This window comes from Anabrus simplex, chromosome 11, assembly GCF_040414725.1.
Source record: "Anabrus simplex isolate iqAnaSimp1 chromosome 11, ASM4041472v1, whole genome shotgun sequence".
Taxonomy (NCBI): Eukaryota; Metazoa; Arthropoda; class Insecta; order Orthoptera; family Tettigoniidae; genus Anabrus; species Anabrus simplex.
The window spans coordinates 88,800,073-88,816,619 of record NC_090275.1 but is presented as its reverse complement, the minus strand read 5'-3'; the positions used below and the strand labels follow the sequence as shown (position 1 = coordinate 88,816,619).

Below are 16,547 nucleotides of genomic sequence, written 5' to 3'. Positions count from 1 at the left end.
TTTATTTTAAAAGGAGCTCAGGCGGGAGCGCATCGGTCTTTCACCGCTGGGTTTCGTGGCTCAAATCCCAGTCACTCCATATGAGAATTGTGCTGAACAAAGCGGAAGCGGGACAGGATTTTCTCCAGGGACTCTGGTTCTCCCTGTCATCTTTCATTCCAGCAACACTCTCCAATATCATTTCATTTCATCTGTCAGTCATTAATCATTGCTCAGAGGAGTGTGACAGGCTTAGGCAGCCGGTACAATTCCTATCCTTGCCGTAAGAGGGGGGCTTCATTCATTCCATCCCTGACCCGGTCATTGACTGGAAAACAGGTTGTAGGTTATCATTTTCACTTTAATTTAAAAGCAAAAATTTTATTTATCTTCAGCCTTGTTTCTTCTTCATTCCCACAACATGTTGTTATAAAATGGAATTTATCCTATGCTTTGCATACTTCATTCTCATTATCAAAGTTCTTTTCTAAGTTTTCCCAAAAAGTTATAATATGCTGTAATTTATGAAAATGTCATTACATTGCATTACACTAAACAAACTTATGAACATACCACAGAAAATATAGTCGCTGCAGCATGCTAGCTACAACGTGCTGGATTGTTTCCTGGGGGATGAAAGCCCACTCTTCCAGTAGTATTGCTCGCATTATGTCAGCGATGGCCAGGAATGTCGCATCTGTGCAGCACACTGTTATACTGTGTGATGAGCTGGCCTCATGCTTGCACAGTACAGTTACCACCCCTCCTGAACTGCTCCTCCCAGCGTGACCGATTCGACTAGCCATTCGGGAGGGGAATACTGCTTCCCTCCCCCACCGATTAACATCAGCCCAGCCCTCTAGTGGTAGCAGTCATCCTTTCCGAGACCGAAAATTTCACACCGCACATTTTTTATTATTACAGTATAACCCCGATTTTGCACGACCTCAATTGAGTGTAAACCCGCATTTAACGGAAAAAATTTCAAGTACCAAAAATTATTCCATAAGAGCAATGAAATTTTTTATATTCGATTTAACACTATGCGCCCGCCAGTAGTAATATTACTACCACGCGGCGTGTGCCTGAGTGCCGCTGTTAGTAATATTACTACCACGATCTTTGAAATTCAGCCACTCGAAAGCTATTCACGATATCTAATTAATTTTTTGCTTTGAAGTGTTGTCCATTTCCTTTACTATCGTTAGGTGGTGTTGTCAATCAATAGTGATTGGTGGTGCAACTTAGGGACGATGTTTCGTAGCCACGTGCGCTCAGACCTTACGTAATTGCTGACATACGTACTCCTGGCGCGCTCCGGTTAGATAGGCTCAAATTTATGTGCGTGTGTTCTAATGATAGATTATATGACTTCACAGATTTAGAATGAAAGTGTAGTGAGGCAACAGTCTGCAATCATCTCTGAAATAGTCGATTTATACTGTATAATTATGACCATCTGTGGGACTGTCAGACTAAAGCAGCTGGCACCGTGATGCCAAATCGGAAAGGAGTGCCAAAATCAGAGTTCGCAAAAAAACTGAAAAAGGGTGAAAAAATGTCATTGCAGAAAGAACAGCTTCTAGCAATAAAGTGACACATGATGACATGATTGAAGTACCTGCAGCAAGAGGGAGCCACGAGAAATCCAAACCATCAGCAATAGTAGACTATTACAAATTCAATATTGGTGTTGATAAGTCTGACCAATTGTTGGCATATTATGCATTCACAAGGAAATCGATCAAATGGTGGAAAAAATTATTCTTCCATCTGTTTGATCTTGCCATAGTGATTGCCTATATACTGTACCGTAAGGCTTCTTCATAAAACTTCCCCTTTCGAAATTTTGTGAACGTTTAGCGGATGATTTGGTGAGTAGTGTTGGGGCCGAAATTACTGAAGTATCACGAGCATCAACTGAGGGAAAGCTAGTAGGTAGAGATCACTTTCCAGACAGAATACTTGCAGTAGGCGCGATAAAGGAAAGACACGCGCAGCGTACGTGCAAGGTTTGCTACAAGTCCAAACATAACACCGGCCGTGCTGTGAAGAAAATGACAACCATATATTGTTGTAAATGTGACGTAGTTCTTTGCATACGAGAATGTTTTGAGTGTTACCATATCAAAGCTAAGTATTGGGAATAACAATGTGTTATTCTGTTATTCATTGACTAAAAACTATCGAACTTTTCTAGTGAATTAGAAATTCATGTGCGTGAACAAGGATATCAGAATGGACCAATATTGTAGCCTAAGTTTCTTTCCAATGCTGAAGGTAAGCATTGTTTGTTTGATTTCTTGGGGTAGCCCACTCTTGTGCAATACGTATATAAATTTGTTAATTTATAATGCGAAAACTGACAGAACTGTGATTTTTTTTTCTGAGAGTCTAAAATACGCAGGCACAGGGTAGGGACGCCATCTTGAAACGTCCGGGCTCATAGTATTAACGTAATTCACAATGGGGCAAAACCTGCATTTAGCATTAAGGAAATGTTATAATTCTCAAATATATATTTCTATTTGTTTTGGTTACGGGAAATTAAGAACCTATGAAAAAGATGTCATAAGCTTGTAGAAGAGGAATTTAGAGCGCAGGCACTAAGGGCTACAGAGAAGTGACGGACTCGGATACACATCCAACCACGGCCGCTGTAGTACAGCAAGAGAGAACCCCCGTTTCAATGACATTATTATGCCCCTAGAAATTTCCTATATTAATCTGCGCAATATTATTTGGTCAAAATGAGAAGCCTTTTACCGATTCATCCATTATTACGAACAAATTTGGGAGTGTCAGTTTTTATTCGTTATCAATATACATACACTACTCCAGCGTTTATATCGACTGTGATCAATCATCTTCCGTATAGATTCCTCGCTACGCACGAGCAAGTCGATCTTGAGCGAGCCAACCACAGAGTTCTCTTCACAACTCCGACTGGTGTAAACAAACATCGGAAGAACATGTTTTTGCAGTAAGTAAAATAACAGCAGTTATTAACTCCTTAGAAATAAAGGCTGAAGTAAATTATTGCTTAATTTTAATACCATCTACTGAAATAAAATAAGAATGTGATACTTCTCAAGATACAGCAATCTGCATAACTAATTTCAGAGGTTAGGTTATGTACTTTTGCACCTTGTTAAATTTCAGAAAAGCTGTTCCCATGTAAATTTATAGTGAAAAGGTTATTCTACTAGAAGTTTGAAATGTGTTTTCATAATACGTGCGTGGTAAACCTAGGTTAGATGACACCGTTTGAAATAAGAAAACTGAAATGTTTTCCACAAGACTCCAGAATTTTAAGAATGAAACTGAATGTGCGTGTTCACACTGTTGGAATGAGAAAATACGTGCTAATGAGTAAGCCGCTGCTTGGAAAACATTTACGAAAATGTTTAAACAAAGTGATCCGTTTCATACCGATTTTAATGTGTTTTTGTGCGAGTTTGATATCTATCCCGACTTTTATAGAAAATCATGTACAACGTTATAAGAACCTTAAACTGAAGTGATTTTGCATTCACCGACAAAAATCTGTTAAAAGGAAGGCGGGTTAACCATCGACTCACCATGATCAGGAATAATAGTGAACATATCCATTAATAACATGGAAAGCAATTTCTTAACCAACTAAGAAGAATAGAGGAAGACAAAGTTTTAACCCTTTCCAGTCTAACTGAAATTACCTTCACGCCGCTCTGCGAGCATAGCCCGTAGTAAGGTTAGACAATTTGCTAAAAAACGAGAACGAGCTATGCACACATTCTGCAGACTACATTGTGTTTCTTCATGTGTTAGTTACGAGAGTATTTCAACAGATAGCAGTATTATCTAAGTCAGAGAATTTACGATATTATTGATGAGTGTGCATTAGTAGGTGTCGTCACTCAATGTGCTCTAAAATATGGCTTTTCGCAGCAAGCAAGTGCTTGATGGAAGTTATATTTTTGGTATTGTATGTTATCGTAATCCTTCATATATAAAAAACACAGAAAATTTTACTAACATGTAGATCTTATTATTTGTGCAATTATGAAACGCACGGGAACATACGATAAACTATAAAATGAATTCCAATCATAATGAAATGCAAGATGATGTTTCAAATTCATATTTGGATGTCAATATTTCCGTTTCTGCATAAAATTACAATTACATGCCTTCAATATCATCTTCGCTAACATCACCATCTGAGCCACTATCACATAAAAATACGTATATAAATAAAATTTCATAAGATCTCCCATTTTCGTTGTTATTACTAAGGCTCGGATGTTTAAGACCTAAAAATAGCCAAAATAATCAAACAAATATGACCTCAAAAGTGACGAAATATGACGTAAAAATTACAAAATATGACCCGAAAATGATTAATCAAAATGTGGCCATTTTAAAATAAATTATAAATCGAAACAGCAATTCCTCTGATACATATTTGTTAACTAAATTACTGGATCTTCAAGCTATTCTCCATTTTACTTTGGCGTCTGAAACCACAGTGCCTGATATTGAATGTGTAGCGCTGATCACCGGGAGCTGACAAGTTGCTTCTATGGATCTACTTGTCCTCAACTCCTGCACGATCATGGATCTTTGATTGTGATGTGACTTTGTGCCTGACAGTGTTTAAAAACTTGCTCATTTAACCATTCTCCGCTATCGTAAACATTGTGAGACTTTGCCGAGCGCTGCGTGTACCATGCTGCTGCTCAGAGAATTGCGCACTGTTTTCTTTTGACTGACTTTCATTTTACTTCATCTGATTTTTACAGTGTCTACCCCCTTTCATTCATATCGCCTCTTCTACTGATCCGGAGTGCACTTAATCTTTTCCTTTTCCTATGCATTGTTTTTCATGTTTTAATCGGCTGACGATGACCTGGACTAGAGTCGAAACCGGTACCATTTCTAATTATTAAATGGGAATGCAATTTACTACATTTCTTATTCTTTTGTATTGAATAGGTTGAATCTATTCATCAATTATTTCAATTTTAACTGTAAGTGGAGTAGTTTTCGCAATAATGCGCGGCAGCATAGAGCCACGTCCCCCACCTAGTAAGAACTGGCTGTAGAGGGAATGGTTTGAAGGAGCTAACTCCTTGAAAGTCGCAACCCATAGGGGTGCTTTAAAAAAAAAAAAAATGTTGACGTTAAATATTAATTTATCGACTTCAGGAATATTTTCACGAATTTCTTCTGCCACCCTATGCAGAGCACGTGCAAGGCAAGTGAGGAGAATCATTCTTGGATAAAACATCTTGAGGCCTTCAGCAGCTTTCACCATGTACGGAGCAGCATCAATAACAAACAGAAAAATGTTTTCCAGCTTAATTTCATCCTTTCACAAAATTTTTAGTGCATTATCAAAAAGAATTGTAATTGTTGAATGATTTGCTCTTTCTAAAACTTCTGAGATTAGTAGAAAAATATCCCCAGGGTGATCAGCAAGGAGTGTTCCAATAAATACATTCCCTACCGTATATATCTACATGCAGTGTCCGTCGTCTCATCAATAGATATCCAAATCTTATTGTCTGCTACTCTGTGTCGTATTTGATTTAGAGTATCTTCATAGCAACGCGATAAATAGTTTGTTCGCAGTCTTGATTCTGTAGGAACAGATTTTTTAGTGCATTTCTCCAGGAAATTCCTGAAATGGGGATTGTTCACTTTGTTTAGAAGAATGTTTGCAGACACCATCATCTCATAAAGTTCCTTTGAAAAATCCGAACATCTATCCATCACTGAAGATGTACCGGTAACTGCCTTATCGAATATCAATTGCTGCCTCTTCTTATCGACATGTTGTCGTTTGATATTGCTACTGTGTTTTGCCGTGTTACAATGTTGTTGCACACTGAAACGTTTTTCAGCCACGACTTTCACTTCACACAACTTGCAAAATAGAACTAAATCGTCTGTACAGAAATATTCTTCTCCAAATTCCTTAACAAAGCTTCAAAACTTAACACTAGCAGAAGACTCTTCCTTAGACATACTGGAATGTGTGCTGGGATACGATTTACTGTAAACTAACGCTTGTGTAAGTGAAAGGAGGTTGAGGTTCTAATATCTGAACAAAGACAAGTGAGCGATTACCAGAAGTAATTAGTTCACTGTTGGGACAGGATTTTCCAGACTATTTCTGTCTCTACCTGGGAGACCGGGTTGCCGAGTACGAGTTGGTTAGAGTGAGGTCTATGACCTTCATTGTATATTACGGGTATTCCACTTGTATTAACAGCATGATAGTGAGAAGCAGTTTTGTGAACACTAGTTCGCATTCGGTAAGTTGAAGATGAGTTTGCACACCTACAGCTGTCGTCAAACCGCTGAAATATGACGTTTCTACTAAAATAGCTCAAAATATAACGTTATGGCAAAAAAAATAGCCAAAATATGCATTTATATGACAAATGAAAATCACTTAATCGTTACTACAATCACCTGATTTGCACCAAAATCCAATCACACAAGAAAATAGAGACAAAGAAAAACTGACTTTTCCTAAACATCCGAGCCCTAGTTATTACTGTTATTATTATTGAACAGTTATTATTTTATATCATTTTCATTATTGTTGTTTTGTAATTGCAATGCACATTTTACATAATCTAGGGAAAATGTAACAGTATTTCAGAAAACTGTACTTACATAATAATCGGTCAGACTTTTTAAATTTCCAAAATATGGTATAATATACAGTAGAACCCAGTTTATTCAAAGTAAAGGGGGCGGAGCCACTTCGGTTGACGCGTTTTTCAGATGACACATGGTAAATATTTTTTGAAGTTAAATGTCGAAATAAAAATGCATTAACTCTGTTAAGCAAAGGTGCATACTGTATATTAATAAAATCTTTACATAATGTCACTCACTGCATAAAATCAGTGATTTTCTTCTGAATTTTCTTGGTGCAGCGCTGCCATGCAGCTATGTCGCGCCACCATTTAATCAACAATACATCAACTTGTCTAGATTCGTCGCTTTGTTCAACAAAACGCAAAGCAATCTGAAATTATGAACCAGTTTCTTTTGCAATGGGGTAAGAAAAGCATTGGAATTACAGTATAAAACCGCAAGGCCAGTGGAATGACATTGGGTGAAAGAAAAATATGAATGGAGAAGGGTCGCTGAACTTCCCTGGTTTCCTAACAGAAGCTGCAGTATAGTCTGAGCAGTAAACAAGATGAAACGCCCGCAACTGCAGCAATGTTAACCACAGTCTACATAATCTTCATGACAAATAATACGGTAGTAGTAGTAATAATAATAATAATAATAATAATAATAATAATAATAATAATTCCTGCTTGTTCAAGACAAAATTTATCATGGAATGAAAAAGATGGTAAGAAACAAACTGTTTTGTTTAATGCTACACGTGCATTCTGGTATAAGTCATGATATAAAAATAGGGTTCACGTAGTAGCTCTAAGCACATATAGGAAAAGAATGACTAATATCGAGGGCTAAGAACGAAAGGGTAAAAACAAAATATTAAAATACAATTTTGTCAGAGCATTTCGGTTAAGCAAAGTTCGGTTAAGCGGGATTCTACTGTATAAACAATTTTAAAATATCAAGTGATTGCTAACATGAAACAAACAACATTTTTCAAAACTAGAAGCTCAAATATGCACAAAGAAAAAAGAATCATGCATATATATCTCCTATAGGTAGAGAGATATAATATTTTTCAAATCCTTAGAAATGCCCAGTCAGAACGTTTGTTAGGGATATTCAGGCCCAGACCGGAATGGTTTAAGAGGTGTGTTACTACACTGACCAGCAAAATTAATGGATCACTTGAATTTTCTAAGGAAAAAGCATGCTAAATTGTGAAACATTTGTTTTATTATTTACAGTGATCATTTTCATGAAAAATTATGTAAGTAATGTTATCTGTCTCTTATTGCTACCCTTGGTAAAACTCCAGCCCTGGAGACAAGATTTTTCTAACGTTATAAGTGGAAATTAATGAAATCTTACTTGGAACACACCTCAGAGGAGATAAGCCCCAAGAACTACATTATTACCTCTATAACTAATGGAGAGTATTACACGCCATTTTCATTGCTGAAGTAGCTACTTGCATTCCTACTGGCTAATGTAAAGTGGTACTTGATCTAATTCCCGTCAATTACTAGGTTTCTTCCAACACAATTCTGAATCGGTTCTGAACTATCTGCTCGTGCGCAGTAACTTAAAGGGCGCTCCAACATAATCGAGAACCGGTTCTGAACTCCCAGCTTGCTGTTCCAACATATTTCAAAACTGATTTGGAACAGTTCCGAACCAGTGAAAGAGTTTCTTGGTCCAGCGCGAGAACTAGACGTTCTGGTCATGTGCGCTAAAATCTGCATAACTTCATCTGAAGAGTCATTGGAAAACTAGAGTGTTTGTCGTAAGATAACCCTACATTTCTGAGATTTAGGAAAGTAATCAAAATTAGTGATCTGGATGGTGACAGTGACTTTTCTGAGGACAGTTCAAGTCATGAGGATGAGTTAGAGATGAACATACTGAGAATAACGCATGAAAATGATTTTTATATAACTAATAATCCAAGCTTTATAATTAGATTAGGCCTATAATACTCAACATTTTACCTTGGTGCTATGTCTTTTTCACGAGATTTTAGTCCTGATAAAAATATATTATCAGTACACCTCCACCCAGGCAATTATTACGATTTGCTGAGGTTATTTCTTATGTCTCATTTTCGGACATACATAATAAAGCTATGGATCTTCTGACTTAGCGCATCTGGTTGAGAGAAGTAAAAAAAAAAAATCTGAAAAATAAAAATCCACAGCCTGTTTCCAGTCATTCGACTGGGTCAGGAATGGAATGAATGAAGCCCCCATCTAGCGGCGAGGATAGGAATTGTGCCGGCTGCCGAAGCATGTTGCACTCCTCTGGGTCAATGATTAATGAATGACAGATGAAATGAAATGATATTGGAGAGTGTTGCTGGAATGAAATATGACAGGGAAAACTGGAGTACCCGGAGCACAAATCTCACACAGTTTGACCGGAATTTGAACCACGGAACCCAGAGGTGAGAGGCCAGCGCACTGCCGCTTGAGTCATGGAGAAATGACTAGTAATATAATGGTGAGTAGTTCGAAACTATATTAAGTAAAAAATGGGAGAAATTGTTTTCTTTCTGCTCTTGAAACATAAAAAATGCACCTTTACAGTAGAATAAGAAATCTAGAGAAATTAATTTCATTTTAAGGGCCCGTATTGAACTTTGACTAAACCAAATTAAAATAATAAGCGAGTTAAATCCACCTTTTCAATATAAATTAAATAGTGTTTATTACATAAACATTTAATGGGACTAGTTTCAACCTATTTAGAAGTCATCTTCAGCCATATCGAAACCACTTTCTCGAGTTCAACATAACCTTTAAAAGTCGATGTAGGCCTAATTTACGCGGTACAAGATTTCCATAAAATTACTATGAACAGTATATCGGTGACCAAATTACAATGGAAGATTTAGAAAAAAAAGATTTCACCATCATGTCGGGCGCTTTTGTATCCAATGTGCTTTATTTTATTAGATCAGAGAATTAAAAACTACTTGTGGTCGACTGTTGTTCGGCTTGGTGTTATTAGGTTTTTCGAATAGTTTGACTGATGAAAGTTGCTGAACTGAAATAAGTTTTCAGAGGAAACTGGCGAAGTTTGCCCGGTAAAACTGAATGTAAAGTTTCGAGCTTTTTAAGTAGCGTACCGGTAATTAATGTTTGAAACCGGCCCCACGGTCGAACCTGCCTGCCTCTCACCAGGAGGGCCCGGGTTTAATTCCCGGCTAGGTCAGGCGTTTTTACCTCGATATGAGGGCTGATTCCAGGTGCACTCATTCCACGACTGCCTTTAACTGAGGCGCGATTTAATGGTGAGATGGTGACCCCGATCTAGAGAGCCAGGAATAACGGCCGAGAGGATTAGTCACACTGACCATGCGTCCCCTCAAAAAATGCAGGCCTTCCGACCAAGCAGTGGTCACTTGTTAGGCGGAAGGCCATTGGGGCTGTTGTTTGGTTTGATTTAGGGGTGTTTGTATGATTATAAGTATACATATTTCTTTTTTGTGATGTTTAGCCAAATTGTTGATGGTTCATTCGTTCCCGGATTTTCCCTTTTCCTGTGTTGTACTTTTTTTTCCGTGCTCCCTCCAAAAATGAAGAATCGAGGTCTTGCTATTTTCAGCGCTATGTTGTAACTAGGCATTTCAAGATCATCTTCCCGAAAGTAGGAGAGAAGGACACCTGTTGAATATACTGCGGTTGCGAGCCACAGAAGACTGGATCTTAAAATATGTTTTTAAATGTTTAATTTACATTGGAATGCCTGGTGACTGTGATCACGTGTTTTCAGATCCCTAAGCCTTGCTTCGCGTTCTTCGCTTACTTACGTGTCACATTCTTTTTTGTGGAGAGCATTATAGTGACACTCGACAGTAAATTTCCGGTGTCCTCCGATAGTCCGATGGCATAATAAGCATTTAGAATAGTTTCCATCGGGAGTGAAAAAGAACTGCAATTTCCAGTCCGTTTTAAAGGATTGCAAATTTCTGCCACTTCTCTTTTCTGATGTGCTTTCTATAATGCAATGCGTTTGCAACAGCACTTCCAACAAACCGCTGTCCTGAACCGTGTATGCCATGTTCCCTAGTGTGAAACTCATAGAATACAGCTGGCCAACTCTACGGTCAGTGCTCCCTACCACACAACGTCTCTCTCTTCCTGAGAGCAAGTACGCCTACCAAGCTCTTCATACGTGTGAGGTCTGTGTGCGGTAACTGTACATTCTGTGAAATGTGCAGCGTTTGGGCACTGCTGCATTACGTTTAGGGCATCGTCAAAGTTGCGATGCCAGTCATTTTGGATAAGTATAACCCACAGGTGTTCTATGGAAATGAGGTCTGGACGGCGAGTTGGCAGTCGAGGGTTCGTATCCTGACATCGCAAAGATATTTTGATATTTTGTTGCACAGAGCATGGCATGAGGGCATGCATTATCATGCATCAGGATGAAATTTTTGCCAATTAAGGGAGCATAGGTAGACTGCATGCTCTGCTAACATCTCAACAAGGAAACTGTGTGCATTCGGAAAACCTCCATCGATGAAAAAATAAAATAAAAAAAATGATCAGGCCTCAAAGCTGATAATGGCCCATACCATGATGGAGCCACCCCCAAACGGTGACCTCTCAGAGAAGTTGCAAGGTGAATATCACTCCCTAAGGCTTCTCCACTCATTCACTCTCTCTCTGAGGCAAAATCGTGATTCACATGTGAAAAGTACCACCGACTACCGCTCCACAGTCCATTCCAATGCTGACCCACAAAACTGTAATCAAGCTGCTCGATACTGCGGGGTAAGTTGTGGACTGGTCAAATTAGCTTCTCAGAGTTTTTACTTAACAGTCCTTGCAATCACAGTGATATTTCTTACTGCCTCAAGTCAAATTTTGATTCTGACACCAGTCATTTGATGTTCTCGCAAGACTAAAAGGACTAGAAACCCATCACCCCTAGCAGCTGTAGTGGACCGCCAACGGCCTGTTCCAGGTTGTCTGTGGTACATACCGAGTTCACAGAATCATCTTACGAGTGCATTGAACACTTCCACATGATGCATCAATGGCATTAGCCGAATGACGAATGCTTCGTCCATCATTGACCAACATCAATGCTCTTGCAGCGTCTTCTGGGCCGAAAGGCACGTTAACTTATCAAATGTGAAAGAGAAACTGAAGAAATATGCTCTGTGACAGACATTGTGCCACACACAGACCATCAATAGCTTTAAGCCAATTATCATAAAACTTTAAAAGTTTTACTGCTGGTCGATGCAATAAAATGAGCACCAAGCCCTTCAGAGTTTATTTATGACCTCTTAGCATCATATTTCCCTCCAAAACTGTAAAACACACATTTGTATGCTTACAAAACCTTCCTTAATATAACAATTCCCTCTAAAAATGTTTATTTAACAATTTCATTTTTACAAAGTGATCCACTTTTTGTTTGCCAGTGTAGATATGGTCACTCCTCATCAATACCAGCTCTCTACATCTATTTCTTCTCAGTCCTCCCCCCAATGAGCTTGTTTCTGCTGAGCAATTTGCAGATGAAAAAGAGGACTACCGGCTTTAACAATGTTCAGTCCAAGACAGAAATGACTTTCCTGATAGTGTAGCTTAAGTCTGTAACAAAAGAATTGTAATGAATTTGATAATGAACTTCTTAGTTTTGAGAGAGAGGTTTATTGAAGAAATAATAAATCGCCTGTCCGTTCTTATCCCCATCCCAATCAATGCAACTGATGAGTGAAAAACTCAGTCGTAACATGATGCCCGCCAAACCACACATACATACCAAGGAAATTATTTCTTCTTGATGGGATTCCTCTGTGGGGTTGAAGGTCGACCAGAGTTCATTCCAGTATATTGGTACTTTGCCTTCTTCTCCGCGGGCTTCAGGATCTACAAGAAAGCAATTGATTGAATTACGTTAATATAATGTAAACTCACAATCTGTAAGGATGAAAAGCTTGTGATAGCTGAAAGGAATATATCTAAGATTTATACGAAGGAAATTATACTTTAATTTTTTTTACAACTTGTTTTACTTTGCAAGCAATTATGTTGTACACTGTTAAAAAAAGTAAACACAATGGTTCCATCTGATTAATACCATTTGCCTAATGCAAATTAAATACTGTAGAACATGTTTTGTCTACTTTGTAGACATCTTCAGCTACGTATGTTTAGGCGTATTGTTTAATTAACAAGGATACATTCTTACTATCTTAATGTTTAAAAAAATTTCAACTGTTTAAACTTATACTAAAAAGTATGTGTCATAGAAAAGGCAAATAATGAAACAGTTGAAGACATGCCCTCCCCCTCTTCTGTTTCTCCACCTCACTAATGTAGTGAACGAGATTCTGCTTGTACGCCCCAGTACAACACTAGGCAGAGAGCTAAGGCACAGACCGTGAAACCACCCCTTGAAACTCAGGGAGATCAGAAGGTAAGCCACATCTTAATATTACAACAGTCATTCACACAAATAATTTCTTTGTACACACGTGTTTATACACTTTACTTTCTTCCCAATTGCAGAGCAGGTTGCAAGCCACCATCTAAATTGCCAGCAGTCAAATATAGGACAGTCACAAGATTTCTCAACAGGACAATGGCAATGTTAGAAGGTCCCTTTCCAACACAACAAAATAGTAGTGTTCTAAAGAAGGACACCAAATAATCATACACTTAAAGGCCTGTAGCTAGATTTACTTCGAAGATTTTATCAAGAAGTTTTTACACAGCACATGAACAGTGACAATGGCAAACTTTGTAGGTTTAAGTTATTTTTATTAATAAGATGTTTTAGTGTGAATTAGTTAATGTACTATATTCCCTTTCCATCCATGAATGCCAGACCCCCCTCCCACCTTTTTTCATGACATGTACTTTTTAATATAATTAAGTTTAAACATATTTAATGTTTTTAATATGTGTTTTAAAATTAAGAATAATATTGGTTTTTACGTCCCACTAACTATTTACGGCTTCCCAAGATGCCGAGGTGCTGGAATTTAGTCTCACAGGAGTTCTTTTATGTACCAGTACATCTACAGATACGAGGCTGATGTATTTGAGCACCTTCAAATACCACCGGACTGAGCCAGGATCGAACCTGCCAAGTAAGGGTCATAAGACCAGCACCTCAAACATATGAGGCACTCAGCCTGACAAGGTAAAAAGCTGGCCAACAAATAAAGATATTCAAACTTGGAAGGCCGCTACGAAAACCTTTGCCTGGAGCGGTCTTCTGTACAGTTGTGAAAGCTGGACATTAGAACAGGAAGAGAAAAGGTTATTTTTGGTTTTTACAAGTTGCTTTACATCGCATCGACACAGATAGGTCTTATGGCGACGGTGGGATAGGAAAGGGTAGGAGTGGGAAGAAAGCAGCCGTTGTGTTAAGGTACAGCCCCAGCATTTACCTGGTGTGAAAATGGGAAACTACGGAAAACCTCTTCAGTGCTGCCGACAGTGGGGTCCGAATCCACTATCACCCAAATGCAAGCTCACAGCTGCGCAAACCTAACCACATGGCCAACTCGCTCGGTAAAAGGAAAGGTCAGAGACAGCTGAAATGAGGATAAGGAGGAGAATGCAAAGGATAGTTGGACTGAAAACGAAGAGCAATACTGACGTTCTTAGAGAGAGACAGAAGAAAAGCAGAGTCTGGTTACTGAAAATAAAAAAATTTAAAAAAATAAAATTTAATGGTCATATTCTGTAGCACGACTAGTTCCTTTGCATCATCATTGATGGAAGAATTGCCACGAAAGAGGAAGAGTACAATCCAGAGCGCCTTCCTTCACGTTAATAGTGGCTTGTATAAAACCTTCGACAATGAACTTATTCAGGTACAGAAACTGTAGTCTTGTGTCAATTGGGAAGTGTACTGGCCTCAAAAGATAGCTCAGAATTGTCCAACCAAGCGGCTGCTATAATGTCCCATTATTCCACTTACTCAGTTGTGTCGCTACGTTAAATATCATTTGTAACAGTTTTACTTCATACATATGACTGCAATGGAAACAGCTTCCCATTTGACATAGACTATAAACGGCTATTTCTCAGAATTACAAAGCTTATAAAGAGCAAGGAAATGAGCACCAAGACCTAGCAATGACACGTGGTAATGCACGTTATAAGGTAGCACTTAAAAGGTTAATGAACAAAAGTGATCATCAAATTGTGTTTATTGTGTGAGTGTAACAGAACATGGCATGTAAGTGGTCCTGTGGATGCATACTCTTACTCTTGTTCTTTCATCTACCCATCTAGTGAGAAGCAAAAAACAAATTCAACAAAGAAAAGAAGTGGATACGGTGCACCAAAAAATGCAATTCTGTAATTTCAAAGAAACAGTATTGGTCTTTGATGATCATTCATTTTAAAAATGCACACCATATTTACCTGGAATGAGCACATTAGTGTCTCATCTACTGACATCATTCCTCCAGCATTGTCAAATTCTCCACAGTAGTTAGGGGCTGAGAAGAGTGTGACCAGCTGGCGTTTAGCAAAAAACTCATAGCCATCTTCTACAACCTGAAACACAGAAATTTTCTTAAGACGTAGACTTTCATGACCACTAAATGACATAATATACAATTTTGGGGATTCTCCTCCTTGTCACAGAGTTGCCAATGAAATCTTTGTTACTACTCTGAAGATGATCCCAGTAGCAGGTTTCAAATGCATCAGCACATTATACAAGTATTACATGATCTAACATCCTCAAAATTATATATTGTGACAGTTTCCATAATAAGGAGAACCTCACAAACATATTTTAAAAAACATGAACTCTCATAATCATCATACAAAATTAAAGCCACGGTCCTGGTGGATTGATACAATTTAGTGAATTAAAACACAGACTGTATCAGCACAATTAGTCAAAATAATTTAGTCCAGAATCAGCTTTCGAAAGTATGTTCCATCTTCAGTGAGTCTAGTAAAAACTAAAATGTTTAAAAATATACTAAAATTAACATAAGTGTGGTCAAGATTTTTTAAATGTTGAGGACAATTGTACTTGTTGGGACAGGAATGACTGAACATGCTGCATCAGCTGTTATTTAAGTTACTCACAGCTCCCAACGAGCTTGTTTCTGCTCCCCAACTTCATCAGGAGGGTGAGCATCAACGCTGCTGAGGACATAGCTCGGCACATCTTCAGTCTTGATGTAGGAAGTGCAGGATTAGAAGAGAGCAGGTTAAATATAGGAAAAGGGAAGAGTCAAAAAGATCACGATGAATACAAGTGGTTAAAGACAAACAAAGAGGATCCCAAGAGTCATGAAAAGGAATAATCAAGTATAAGTTCCAATCACTTACACAGATGAGCCAGTGCATTATGACCTACCTAAGATGAAGCAGGACCACCTTTTGCCCACAGAACTGCGGCTACTCGGCAATGCATCAATTCAACAAGGTGGTGGAGGTTATCTTGGGGCACCTGTTACCGCAAGTGCAATAGCTGGTTCTCCAGTAGGCATACACTGCTGGTCGGTGGTGATGTAGTACGAACCCACATATCAGGGCTATGGCATTAAAGCAAAGTGACTATCATGTTTCCTAAACCAGTCCTTCACAATCCTAGCAGTGTGGCAGGGTACACTGTCCAGTTGGAAATGGCGCTGCTTTTGGTTGAGTGCAGTCAGCACAAATTTGTCTCAGCCTGTCATTTAAATCTGCCACACCCAGTTTCTCTTATGTCCTCCTCAATCTCCCTGAGCCAAGTGGTATGGACTCTCTTGTTTCACCAGAAGGTGAACAGGCAGCTGGTCAGTCTCTTGGGAGACAATCTTGCCACATGACTTTTTCCTGGAACAGTTAGAGAGTCCGTCTGTCTGGGAGTAGAGCCCTGAATTGTGACATTTCTGGTATTCCCCATCATCCAGTATTGGGCCTAGGACCTTTATGTGAATTCTTCTCTTT

The 16,547-nt window shown here is 38.6% G+C and overlaps 1 protein-coding gene across 1 annotated transcript in view; it reads right to left on the bottom strand.

The window, feature by feature from the left end:
- LOC136883301 (serine/threonine-protein phosphatase PP1-beta catalytic subunit) overlaps positions 1–16,547 on the bottom strand; it is a 68,347-nt gene that overhangs the window by 20,653 nt on the left and 31,147 nt on the right. Inside the window, exons 5-6 of the mRNA XM_067155535.2 lie at positions 15,018–15,152; positions 12,397–12,503 (exon numbers count right to left, since the gene is read on the bottom strand). Coding sequence (XP_067011636.1) covers positions 12,405–12,503; positions 15,018–15,152 — 234 coding nt within the window. The 3' untranslated portion in view covers positions 12,397–12,404. The remainder of the gene's footprint in view (positions 1–12,396; positions 12,504–15,017; positions 15,153–16,547) is intronic.